Source organism: Delphinapterus leucas, chromosome 2 (assembly GCF_059928025.1).
Source record: "Delphinapterus leucas isolate spDelLeu-1000000601 "Yukka" chromosome 2, BTC_Dleu_Yukka2, whole genome shotgun sequence".
Classification (NCBI taxonomy): domain Eukaryota; kingdom Metazoa; phylum Chordata; class Mammalia; order Artiodactyla; family Monodontidae; genus Delphinapterus; species Delphinapterus leucas.
In genome coordinates, this window is record NC_143130.1 from 169163700 (window position 1) to 169177673 (window position 13974).

The window sequence follows — 13974 nt, forward strand, 5'->3', positions numbered from 1 at the left end:
GCACGTGACTCACCATGTAGCCAACCCCAAGTTGCAATCTTCTGCTGATCCCAAATAAATCCACCTTTCCTAGAGAAATATCTGGCAGTTTTGAATAAAAAATGTTGTCATATCAGTAAACAAAGGACACTGCCATCAAGCTGCCCGAGACACTGAGCCCTTAGGGAACTCAGGACAGAGACAAACGGGCTGCACCCTCAACGGTGCACCCAGAGAGAACTCAGGATGGGAAAGCACAGGATACTGGCCCCAGAGAGCTGAGGTGCACATCAGAGGGATGAATTCAATGAGCCTTGCGTCTTTCCACACACAGAAAAGTACTAAACTCCTTGAGATGCCTGGTTTTCTTTGGTTAACTGTAGACTTTTGATGTCCTGAATACCTGGTCCTCGCTGCAACAACCCCTATATACCCTAGCTCCTCCCTTACCTCTTCGGGGCAGTCCCTCAGAACTATCTGAGAGGCTGTCGTCTGGGCTTGAAATCCTCAGAAAACCACTGAATAAAACATAATTCTCAACTTTTATGTTGTGTATTTTTTTTCAGTCAACACAGTCTATTTATTTCAGGTCAACACTCTTTAATACCTTTTTAAGTCTTAAATCCATATTTCAAAATGGACAGGTACTTCATATATATCCACTTTTCATAACAATCTTCTCAGTGTTTCAGTGAGAACTTCAAGCATTTGAAATTTACTGTTGAACAAGAATTACAACTAACATACCAGAAGAACACTAGGAGGTATCTGCCACGGTTAATTTTATGTGTCAGCTTGATTGGCCAGGGTGCCCAGATTAAACATTATTTCTGGGTGTGTCTGTGAGGGTATTTCCGGATGAGATTAGCACTTGCATCAATGTGGGTGGGCATCTTCTAATCTGTTGAGGGCCTGAAAAGAACAAAAGGCAGAGGAAAGAGATTTGCCCTTTTTTTTTTTTTCTTGCCTCACTGCTTGAGCTGGGACTTCTCATCTCATCTTCTCCTGACCTCAGACTGGGATTTATACTATTGGTTCCTCTGGTTCTCAAGCCTGTGGACTTGGACTGAATTATACCACTGGCTTTCCTGGGTCTCCAGCTTGCATGGCAGATTGTGGGATTCCTCAGCTTCCGTAAACATAAGCCAATTCCTCATAATTAAAAGAAAACTTATATCTCCCTCCCTAGCTATCTATCTTCTATTGGTGCCATTTCTCTGGAAACCCTAATACAGTTGACCCTTGAACAACACAGGTTTGAACTGCACAGGTCCACTTACGTGCAGACTTTTTTCAGTGAGTACATTCTCCAGTACCACATAATGCAAGGTTAGTTGAATCTGTGAATTCAGAACCACAGGGGGCCAAATATAAAGTTATATTCAAGTTTCAACGGCGTTGGGGGTGGTACCCCTAAGCCCCGTGTTTTTCAAGGGTCATCTGTGAACATTCTCACAACTACTGTAGATACAGACGTTTTATCTGGAACTTCCTTCAATACACCCTACCAAACAACAAAAGTAAACATACAGCTTTGAAATATCCATTACTGCCATAACATAAAGAGTTGAAATTTATTGCAAATTTCTGAAATCCTTCATAAAAAAACAATTATTTGATTAAACAGTGGAAATTTTTGTTGGGAAATATAGTTTCTGTACATTAGTATCAGAGAAATTCACATAACTGTATTCAAACAGAAGATCAGTTTAGGTTATTTTCAGACCACAATTATGTAACTTACTTCAAAATCCCACTGGTTCCCTCTGAACAGTCTCATAAGAGCTTATCTGATATACTTCAGTGGTAAGTTCTCTAGCTCTGCTAAAAAATCATACAAAACCAAACAAAAGCCAAACAGAGATGTTATGTTTTGATATGGACTGTAGTTATTTAATTGTATTAATCTGAAGACTTATAAATAAATACACTGTTAGGGATTAGCACTGTGCAAACTATCAGCTATCAGTGTGAGCTCTCCATGGCTTTCTCTGGTTACCAAGTATCATTTTGGTTCTCTCTCATTGTTATAAGTGGGTAAAGGTCAAGAAATGCCAACTAAGCACAAAGAGAAGTGATTTTTTTGCATAGTATCTCATTTTTTATTACCAGTTTCTAATGTTTTTTTCATAACATGAGTAGCTATTAAGGAAACAATATCACCTGTATTCAGTACCTCTTCATCTGAAAAAGGCTTAAGTAAACACTAATTAAAATATCTGGGATCTTAGTTGTCAACACTTCTCTAACTTTAGTCGTTTAAATAAAAAGGTTTTCTTTTAATTTTTTTATTTACCTAGGATTCTAAGGCATACAAGAAACCAAGAAGTCATACCTTTCCTTCAAATTATACATTACACACATATTGTAAAAATACTGAAAATTAAATAATTAGAAATTGCATTAAATACATGACTATAATGAATTCAGGAATTGAAAGCACTACTAGAACACAAAACAACTGCTCAAATAAAATTCTAGCTTTTTTTAAACAATAAAGTCTGTTACTTATCTAAAAGCCAGTAAGTACACTTCCTTCTTTGGTAGCTATTAAAATGGCTGTGTTTGCAGAGCATTTGTAGGGCAGTGAAACTACTCTGTTGATATGAGTGGTGGATACAGGTCGCTTATGTGCTTGTCAAAACTCACAGAATGTACAACATAAAAAGTGAACCCTAATACAAACTATGGACTTTGGGTGACGATGCGTCAATGAAGGTTCAGTGACTTTAACAAATGTACTACTATGGTGGAAGGTGTTGATAGTGGGGGAGACTGTATAAATGCGGGGGTAAAGGGTATATGGGAACTCTCTGTACCTTCCTCTCAATTTTGCTGTGAACCTAAAACTGCTCTAAAAAACAAAGTCTATTTTTTAAAAATCTTTTAAAATAGTTGCCATTTGTCTCAAAGATTCAAAATACCACCACAAAAGGTGATTTTTCTCTTGAAAGTCCATGTGAGTACTCACTAATATGCCATTTTTCACAAATCTAAAAAAAATAATTATTTCAAAATGCAGTGTCAGAGAGTACCTGTCAACATCCCCGGTATACCATAAACTCTAGGTACCAGAAGCAAAGGGCATGTAAAGTATGTACATTTTGTAGCTTGAGGAGGTGGTACCTAGGAAAAGGGGAATTAGTGTTTATTTGGGAAAATCTTAATGAGATACACAGAACAAGAAACGAAAAAGGCATGCTTAAGTTACAGCAAAGTATACTTGTGGCCTGAAATATCACTATCTATCTCTTGGCACGTGTGGTACAAGGTAAGAGAGAAAGAAAAATGGAAGATGAAGCACTTAGTCTACCCATTAGCAAAAATAAAGTCACTACTTTCCAAGATCAGGGATGGTGTTATTGGTTTCTCCAAACAACTGTGCTTTTTGGTCATAGCTTGTCTGACCAACTAAACTGAAATTATCCCTACATACTGAGTTGTAATGAGTACCCGAGAGAAACTGCAACAGAAAATATTTATTTGCTACATAATGTTATCATGTATGGCCAGTTTTAAAATACAGGAACATATTCTAATGTTGTGGATTATAGAACAAGCAATTTATATTTAAAAAACTAAAAACAAGGAAGTGATTATCATAAAATATTAAATTTGCTATTTAAGCTCATTTAATCCTGCTAATTAGGATGGGCCATATGGATGATAACCTTATTTCAACTCCAATTAAAACAAAGAGGATGTGAAGGAGGAAACATAGCAAAATGTGTGTACACTGGGTTTCCAATTAAACTTCAACCTTCTGGTGTTTTCATTTATTCTTGCCAAAATGTAGTTTTCTATATCTGAAGTTTCTTAGAGATAAATAGCTTACTAAGTGGCAATGTGATGACTTAAGGGTAAGTAATGATAAACACAGGCCACAAACTTTCCCCAAATGAGAAGAGTTGAAGTGGTTTAATTCACTTTTGCTTTCTGAGGGAAAATATGTAGCGAGGGGTTAAACAGTGGAGTTAAGATCTAATCAATCTTGACTAGCGCTGAAATAGTGGTAAAGTCTAGTACTAACAGAGACTTGATATAGTGGATTTTGAATATCTATGTAAAGCTTTAAAAAGCCTATAAACATAATATAGCAGCAACTATCTATGATTGATATTCCCATTGACTCTATAATTTATTTAGTTGCCCTAGTAATACTACCCATCTATTTTATTGTCTATTTCGGCCAGTTTTAAAGCATTTCCTTTACTTTGGATATCTGGTAAAATTCATCCCATTTTTTACCAAGTTTGATTTTCTTTTAGATCCATTATATACTATAATTATGGCCTCCATAAATAAATTGATAAATGTACTGATCTGTCTCTTCAAATTGGTAGCAAATTGAAATTGTAAGTCTTCTAAAAGAATGTCAAGTTTGTCACCAAATTAATGTGCAGGGTCTTCAAGATGGATTTAATTTGTGCCACTTGATAACAACCTTTTCTGGATTTTTAACTGTCTCTTTCCACTGGTTCGCTGCTTCAATGTTATTACTGTCTTCACTTATCCAAATCTGTAAAGGAACAGTACACTCATTAAACTTAAAACAATAATGGTAACTGAGTTCAAACCATTAATTACTCTTACTAATGAAAGACAGCTGGACGTTTGGTTTACATATTTTCAACTAAACATCTTTTCATTTTTCCAAAAGTTTGATTTCTCTCTTTGAAACTTGATGTTAAAACACTTAACCTATTTAGTCACTGAAGACTATTTTATATGACCCAATTCAATTTAAAAATTCAATGTGAGATATTACAAAATCACTTCCTCCAAAACGGTTATTAGTATCCTCTCTTTCTCAATAAATCTAGGAGCTCAACTTAAAATTGATCCCAACCACTCAAAAACATTTTTGTAAAGATTAACTGAGACTAATCATGATTTAAACTGATTGGTAAGGAATGTGCATTTTAAGTATCTTTTACATTAAATAAAACTGTAATTTTAATTGAAAACTAATAGTCATTCTTCATACCAAACAATTTCATTGAACCTATCACTTATGTAACTTTAGATAACAGATGTGAATGAACTTGGGAAAACTGTAAAGCATTTTGCAAATATAAGATATCACATTGTATGTTATGTATCACGGAGACAAGGTGAACAAGGAAACAAAACAATCTGAATCCTCAACTCAGCTACAGCACTAACAAATGCTGTTACTTTGGAGTTAACTTCTTTGAGACTCAGTTTCTAATTCTTTTAAATAAAGAAATTGGAGCAGGGCACTCCAAAAAGGTTTGGTTTTCAAACTTTTTTCTCTAAATTTCTTGGTCTGAAGAACTTTTCCTTCAAATAAAATCTTACAAAACACCCCAACATATGAAACAGATAACATAAGAGTGCGTTGGCGGATAGAGGAGTGGGAGACCTTGATTTCACATGTGCCTGCCCCACCATGGTGGCTCCTGAGGCTACCAGAGGAGCCAGAGGGAACAGATGGCCAACAGGAACCTTCCAGAATTATTATTCTTCACTAAAATCTCAACCAAGAAAGTGGAATCACCAAAAAAGTTATCCTGAAAATCATCTGTCAGGTAAATCTATTCCATTCATACATGGTAGTTGAGGCTTGACAATATGCGAAAACTTTAACTGAATTCATTTCATAGGCCTCACAACTTTGAAAAGTTTGCTAGTTATACTAGGTCTTGAGTTCAAACTCTTTTCCAAATAAGAATAGATGAAGAACAACAAAACTATAGTATTTCTGACAAATATTTTAAGTAAAATATATGAAGTGAGTGAGAGTATCAATCTTTGAAAATTCACATATAATTTGAAGATTATAGGTAGACTGCTAATAACATCTTGTCAAGTAGAAGCCTTTAGACTAATAATACAGATTTTGGAACTTAAACATGAGTCAAACAATTGTAATTAAGATAAAAGATACTGGACAGCTACCAGTAACTCATTTAGAGTAAAGAAAGAACTACAAAAGGAAACAAGTTCCTGTAGGACTGGCAAGTAAGCAAGTGTTATGTTGTCTTATACAAATTACTATGAATTTTTCAATAGATTAATCCAGATGACAATACTGACTAAATAATATCACAACCACTGTTAAAATCGATGTCTTCTAGGAATTCAAATCTAACACAGTTCAGCTAATAGCATACAGAGTTAAACATTAAACTGAACATGACACAGAAAAAAGTAAGTTGGATACCTTAAGTAAGCCTTAAGAAATTTGACTGAAATACTTAGTGTTCCCTCCTTCACAAGGAACGAGTCAGGAGTACTGAAAAACTGATCTTTCTTACTGATTTTAAAGTTGAAAAGCTCAGGAGAAAACTTATTTTAAGATAAGAAGCCTGACTGCTCAGAAATTCCAACTATTTTTGTATTAAAGCAGAAAGTCTAACAAGATTTGATTTTTGTGGTGAAACTGAATTTTAATTTATGATGAAAAATTTTACTCTATTCAACCTCAAATTTATCCTGTATTCCCTTTGTTAACCAACTGTTTAAATGCATAGAAAAGTGCAAGGATAGAACATGAGATAAAAACTCCCTACTAACCTGCCCCACAAAGTGTCTTCTTCCTACAGAGCTTCGACTGTAAAGCTTAATGAGAAAAATAATTTCTTTTTCATTTTGTATAAGTGGAAAAATCATAGTCTCTCCCCACTTTACTCTTCCATTGGAGGCCTTCAATAAACGTGTCTTCTTCTTATAAAACAACTCTCCCGAGCTAAACATTGCCACCTTCACAAAAAAACCTAAAGAATAAGAAATTTTGATAAATAAAAAATTTTAAATGTCATATAAAGAAATATATCCATATATTGTCATAAAAATATCAATAAGCTACTTTTAAAGATCTGATGAGCTAACTGCCATAACAGGAAATATCTCTAGTAAATTTTGTAATTATTATCATAATTTATAAGTAACTACTCTAACCTTAAATGAATTTACTCTTCCTCTAAGCTGGATGCCCTTAAAGACTGGAACTGCAGACATAAATAACGATCACCAGCAAAGGAGTACACATTGAAAAGGATTATACAAAAGAGAGGTGCCAACTCTTTGGAGAGTTGGAGGAATTTATTTCACAAATTTATATAGGTAAAATTCTTTGCTTGAGACTCCAGAAGTTAAACATATGCCCACTAGAGAAAACCTATTCTTTAAATAAATTTGAGATGTAGAGCTTCCAGTAATGGTAGAATAGCTTTCACAGACTAACCTCTCATAGATGACAATGATAAACTGGGGAAAATATTAAAAACAACTGTTCAAGATGCTAAACACTGACCAAAAGCAGAAAGAAACTAGAGGAGAGTCAACTCTTAAAAGATGAGAACTTCAGTAAGTAAAATTCAGGTTTATACAGTTTTTCACCTAAGCCTTCTCCCCAGTCTGACATACAGCGCTTACAACTCAAGCAAAAAGTGCAGTCTGACTAATTTGAGAAGTGATGGTACAGAGCTGGGGCTGCCAGACAGCAAGAAAGTAAAGAGAGAGTTTCCAGAAAGGAGGGAGCCACAAAGTAAGAACTGAGGCTGACCATTATTTATAAAATGGAGATCACTGGTAATCCTGATTAGCAGTTTTGATTAAAGGAAGACACCTGTTAATGTAATAAATTGCACTGTTTTGTCCTTGTTTCCCAGAATTAACCCTATATAGTCTTGGTAATTTAACTTATTCTTTTAATGCCAACTTGGACTTTACTTGCTTTTTATTTTATGATTTTTCCATCTATCTACATAAGTGATGGTAGTCTATAGCTATTTTTTGTGTATGCTGTCCTTTCTGTTTTGATAGCAAGAATATGCTAACCTCATAAAGTTACTTTTTCCATCTTTTTTTCATGCTGTGGAACAGCTTATATAGAATAGGAATTATATGTTCCTTGAAAGTTTGGTAGGATCTGCCAGTAAAATCATCTTGGCCTCTGCTTTTATTAGAGGCAGTTCTTTTTTTTTTTTTTTTTTTTTTTTGTGCTACGCGGGCCTCTCACTGTTGTGGCCTCTCCCGTTGCAGAGCACAGGCTCCGGACGCGCAGGCTCAGCAGCCATAGCCCATGGGCCCAGCCGCTCCGCGGCATGTGGGATCCTCCCGGACCGGGGCACGAACCCGTGTCCCCTGCATCGGCAGGCGTATTCTCAACCACTGCGCCACCAGGGAAGCCCTAGAGGCAGTTCTTTAACTACTTTTACATGGTTATTGTTCTATTGATTCCTCTCGAGTGAATTTCAACAGTTTTTTTCCTCAGAAAATCATGTATTTTATATAGCTGTTCAAATGAATTGGCACAGTTATAATTGGTATTGTCTTCTGTATTTATTTATTTTTATAAATTTATTTATTTATTTACTTTTGGCTGTGTTGGGTCTTCATTGCTGTGCGTGGGCTTTCTCTAGATGTGGCGAGCAGGGGCTACTCTTCGTTGCGGTGCGTAGGCTTCTCATTGTGGTGGCTTCTCTTGTTGCGAATCATGTGCTCTAGGCACATGGGCTTCAGTAGTTGTGGCACATGGGCTCAGTAGTTGTGGCTTGCAGGCTCTAGAGCGCAGGCTCAGTAGTTGTGGCGCATGAGCTTAGCTGCTCCGTGGCATGTGGGATCTTCCTGGACCAGGGCTCGAACCCGGGTCCCCTGCATTGGCAGGTGGATTCTTAACCACTGTGCCACCAGGGAAGCCCTCTTATTTATTTTTGAATATCTTCTGAGATTCAAAATTGAAATTATATCCTCTTCCTTGTCTATGTTTTCTTTATTTTTTGCTTGATCCAGCCTACTATAGGTTTGTCTATTTTAATATTCTTTTCAAAGAAAAATCTTTTGGTTTTATTGATTTTGTGGGGTTTTTTGTTGTCCCCATATTTATCAACTTCAACTTTAGCTTTAATTTCTACTTCTACTTTGCTTTGTGTTTGCTGTTGTTTTTCTAGCTTCTTGGACTGTGCTCAATTGTATTTATTTTCAGTCTTTGTAGTTACAGTGGACATCCATTGCTTCTACCTACCTCCTGATATTTTCTCTTCTTCTAGTAGGAAAGAGGAACACTCTTAGTCCTACTCTTAGCCCTTTAGGTAGGACTGACCTCAAACCTCCCACTCCAGCAGCAGCCATGTGACCCAGCCCTAGACAACCAAAATATCAGAATCCCTGGCTGTGCTCAAAGGCACAGGCGAGAAAGTATTTTGAGGTTTGTATCTGATATTTTCAGTTTTTTAAAAAATTAAGTTTCTAGTTAGCAGAGTGTCCAAAAAAGGGTACAGACCTAGAGAGAGGATAAATTATCTAGGCTGGTGAAATATAGCTGACAGTCTTCTGGACACTCAACCTATATTAACTAATGAGCTAAATAAAGAATAGCATCAAATGCAAGAAGGTCACAATTGGGTAAGAATCAAGAGACCAGTGGATTAAGGTAGACACAGTGGCTAGTAATTTGAAATCCAATAAAGTAATTTTAAGTTAAAAGGTAAGTATGTAAGTTAACTAACAAATGTAACTAAGATTTTAATCTTCACTGTAAGAAACACAGGAAAAAACTACCTTTTACAAATATTTTCTGAAGATTCCACTTTGAACCACTTTGACATACTTACTCAAAGTCAGGGGTGTTGATGAGCTTGGAAGGTATTGAGCCTCAAGAATTTGTAACTGAATTCTGCTATTTACCGCTTGAAAACAAGTCCCCAGTTCAAGTTCTGCATGGCAAACCTGCATATTAAAAGAGTGTCATTTGCTAAACAAGAATAAAGTTTTGGCATATTTCAAAAATTCAATAATAAAGAGCTAAAGTTAGAAATTTTGAAAGCACTGCTTTTTACTGACACACAAAGCTAAGTGTTACAAGAGAAGGTTAAGATAAATGTCATGGATTCTGTCAATATGAGGTACTTACTGACTTTCATAAATTCTGATAATATAAGTTACACATACATACTGATCCTTCAAAATCAGGGAGACCAAAAGACAATTCAAATTAAAAAAAAAAAAAATTAGGACTTCCCCGGTGGCGCAGTGGTTAAGAAAGAATTCACCTGCCAATGCAGGGGACACGGGTTTGAGCCCTGGTCCAGGAAGACCCCACATGCCACGGAGCAACTTAAGCCCGTGCACCACAACTACTGAGCCTGCACTCTAGAGCCCTCGTGCCACAACTACTGAAGCCCGTGTGCCTAGAGCACATGCTGTGCAGCAAGAGAATCCACCGCAATGAGAAGCCCACGCGCCGCAAGGAAGAATAGACCCCGCTCACCGCAACTAGAGAAAGCCCACACGCAGCAACAAAAACCCAACACAGCCAAAAATAAATTTATATAAAAAAAAATCAAATTCCTAAAAAGTTTTACTAGAGAAAATGTCAGTGAAATATACACCAAAAGAGCATATTTTCAAAAGACTTAAATGTAGTCATTTGAATTATTTTTTCAGAATGTATGAAATATGATAAAAATGTTATATATGAAACGCATCATTATTTCTTCATTTGTAGAAATCAGAGGTAGTGTTACCAAAATCAGAAGACAAAGGATTACAATGAACAGATTTGTGGATTAAGAGCTGAATTACTATGCTAAATGAAAGCAAGCCAAAGATGAAAGTTGGCAAGAAGGAAGCTAGCTAAAGTGATGCGGCAGTAAATAATAAGGAAAAGGTCAAAGAAAACCTGAGGCAAACAATATAATGAAGGAGATTTAGCAAGGGGGAAAAGCTAAAATGTGTTCTTCAGTATTGTTAAGAACAGAAGAAAGTAATTTGTCTTACACAAGCCAACCTATTTACATGGATTCCAGCATCCTTGGAGTGAAAAATAAAAGAGAGAAACATAAGTCAGCCAAATACAAAAACATTACTGTTCACATGATGAAAAGAGTAAGTATGGGATTAAAGAAAGAACATAATGTTAACAGATCTCACTAGGGCGCAGCACAGACTGACACAAAAGTCTTTGCTAGTATTGATTCCAACAAAGCTATAAAACAGCTGACTGATACTTCATCAAGCGATTTATATTTGATAATCACGCAGTATTCCCCAGTAACTGAAGCATGGATCATAAAAAAGAACTTTTTTATGTACATGCTATTGACTGAATCTTGGATATTTTCTTAATACAATATTCTGTAATGGTCAAAATGGCCAAAATTGGTCATGCCATAAGAAATCAAAAGATACAAAGTGAAAAGTGAATCACTTAAAAGTATAAAATCGGGCTTCCCTGCTGGCGCAGTGGTTGAGAGTCCGCCTGCTGATGCAGGGGACGCGGGTTCGTGCCCCAGTCCAGGAAAATCCCACATGCCGCGGAGCAGCTGGGCCCGTGAGCCATGGCCGCTGAGCCTGCGCATCTGGAGACTGTGCTCCGCAACAGGAGAGGCCACAACAGTGAGAGGCCCACGTACCACACACACACACACAAAAAAAGTATAAAATCATCTGTTGAGGTTACACTCCCTCTTGAAAAATCTAAAATGATGATAAAAATTGTCTATTTTAGCAATAAATGCTGAATTCTAATAAATAAGTGAATGTACTGCTTTTGCTTTTAATCAGAATAAGGATGGATTAATAAATCTTTTTACATGAACTAATTTTGGTATCCATATATAACACCTTTGCTGATTAGAAAACAAATGTTGCAGTCCTTGGCATTTAAAAAAATAGTTATTTATTGTTTACAAGATACAAAGGAAACCATGGATAACATTTTTTCATTAATTACTTTCATTACGGTTTTGTACCCACGATATAATAACACTTATGAAAACATCTAAAGGTGGCAAAACTTCTCTTAGTGTTACACACTTGTGAGTTTCACTTTCATAAAACAGAGCAGCACTTGGCAGTGGATTTACCATTTCTTACTTGCCAAGGTTATTTCATAAATTCAATTTATATTCCAAGATATTAATTCAGATCATGAAAAACTATTCAAAGTGGTTTTCAATCTCATAATAACCAAAAAATTAAAATTCTAATCAATTAGTAGGTATACATGAAGAGCATTTTTAATGAGCACAAAACTGTGGAAGATAAAACATATGACCTCTGTTCCTGAATAATGTATCATTTTTTTAAAGAAAAGAGAACTTTTTGAGCTTCCTGGATGAAATGTTAAGCATAATTAAAGAAATCCCTTATCTGGTAATTTTTGAGAATATCCTCTTAGGGGGACAATACATAGCTGATAAAAGATATTTTCACATATTGAGGTATGGGGAAGTCATTCTGGCTTATACATGAGTTAACTTGAATTTTATGCTAACGAAAACAGCCTGTTTGTGGCCTATCAAGCATACATTGTACATCTGCTTTAATTATTAAAGAAAAGGGCGCACTGCCCAGAAGTAAAGAATGTCCATGTTAAAAATAAAGATTAGGGCTTCCCTGGTGGCACAGTGGTTGAGAGTCCGCCTGCTGATGCAGGGGACACGGGTTCATGCCCCGGTCCGGGAAGATCCCACATGCCGCGGAGCGGCTGGGCCCATGAGCCATGGCCGCTGAGCCTGCGCGTCCGGAGCCTGCGCTCCGCAACGGGAGAGGCCACAACAGTGAGAGGCCCGCGTACCGCAAAAAAAAATAAAATAAAGATTAAATGCCTCCCTTCCTGGGATGCCACTGCTGGTCCCCCATCCAGGATAAGACTCCCTTCCCAGGTGCCAAGGCCATACTGACTTGCTGTGCACATGCTGTAAACCTTGAAGAAATGTATCCCTGACTCGTTTGATGTTCTTTGTTCTGACAAGATATAAAACTGTGCTGAAAACCATGCTTCTCCAGAGCAGCTCCTCAGAGTTATCCGAGAGGCTGTTTTCTGGGCTATATCCTCAGTTTGGCGCAAATAAAACTCTTTTCGATTCCTATTATAGACTGTTAATTGATCATTTTCTTCGACACGCTAAAGAGAGCAGGCTGTGGAATCAGAATACCTCGATTCAAATCCTGATTCCCCAACAACAGGCTGTATGAACTCAGGCAAGTGCTTCAAGGTCTTGCTCTCCACAATAGGGATGACAAGAGCAGCAAGCTCGTAAGTTCGGTGTGAGCATTAAATCACTCAGGACCAAGTCAGTCATATGCTAAGTTTCTTCAAATGTCAGCTATTTCTTCAGGGAAACCTTATGTCTTCTACATTATTCAACACAGAAATTTGAGTTGTCAGCTAGTTGTTAAGGTCAAAAACTCTGTACTCAGGAAATTATTAGCTCTATACGAAAATTCTGCTGTTCATGATAAAACAGTTGTCAGTGTGAAGGATGGGTATGTAAATCTGGCTCTTTCAATGTCACAATTAAAATATCAATTTTCCTCCTCAACACAGGAAACAAAGCATATTATTCTTGCTTTTAGCCAATAAGAAGAAACATTCACACTCAGTAATATAAATTTACTGGTCCAATATAGCCTGAAAGCCCTTCTTTCAAGCCATCAATCTTTGTATCCCTAGCACGTGGCATACAACAGATAGACAAATGTTTATAAAACATCTGATATGCAAAATATAATTTTGTAGAAACTGTGCCATAATCATTCATTCAGATTCTCCAAGGCAGATTAAGATTATAATGTCTCAATTCCCCAGAAAATACATTTGCTGAGTTATCTTCTACTATACTCTATACTAATTTTTAAAGATTTAATCTACTAAAAAAACCAAAAAAACCTATGAGGCAGATTACTGCCCTAGAAAATCTCAAGGCTATTGGAGGAGTCAGATATGCAATCATAATAAAATGCTGTGTTATAATAATATTAAAAAAATTTAATCTATGAATTATCCACTTAAATAGTAATATGTGCCTTTTGTAAAATATGGTTGCAGATTACTGTCTACTAAGCTAGTAGTAGATGTAAATGATAAACAAGATGTAAGTGATAAACTCCTGTCACAGTTAGAAAACAAATTTGCTATACTTGAACAGAAAATAACAATCTAATTTAGCATGCTTCCATTCATCATTTATTCTTTCATATCAACCTACATACAAATATTCAATGCCAAGAATATGATGGGCC

General features: G+C 36.3%; 1 protein-coding gene across 5 annotated transcripts in view; it reads right to left on the reverse strand.

The window, feature by feature from the left end:
* Nucleotides 1-2057: 2057 nt before the first annotated feature.
* The window catches only part of TC2N (tandem C2 domains, nuclear), a 45030-nt gene continuing 33113 nt past the window's right edge, over nucleotides 2058-13974 (reverse strand). For 4 of the 5 annotated variants that reach the window (XM_089908125.1, XM_089908122.1, XM_089908123.1 and 1 more), the window contains 4 exons: nucleotides 10726-10758; nucleotides 9561-9675; nucleotides 6520-6719; nucleotides 2058-4498 (listed from right to left, as the gene is read on the reverse strand). In XM_089908125.1, the coding sequence (XP_089764251.1) occupies nucleotides 4388-4498; nucleotides 6520-6719; nucleotides 9561-9675; nucleotides 10726-10758 (459 nt within the window). In that variant the 3' untranslated portion in view covers nucleotides 2058-4387. The remainder of the gene's footprint in view (nucleotides 4499-6519; nucleotides 6720-9560; nucleotides 9676-10725; nucleotides 10759-13974) is intronic. The other variant, XM_022576267.2, reaches the window with a different exon arrangement.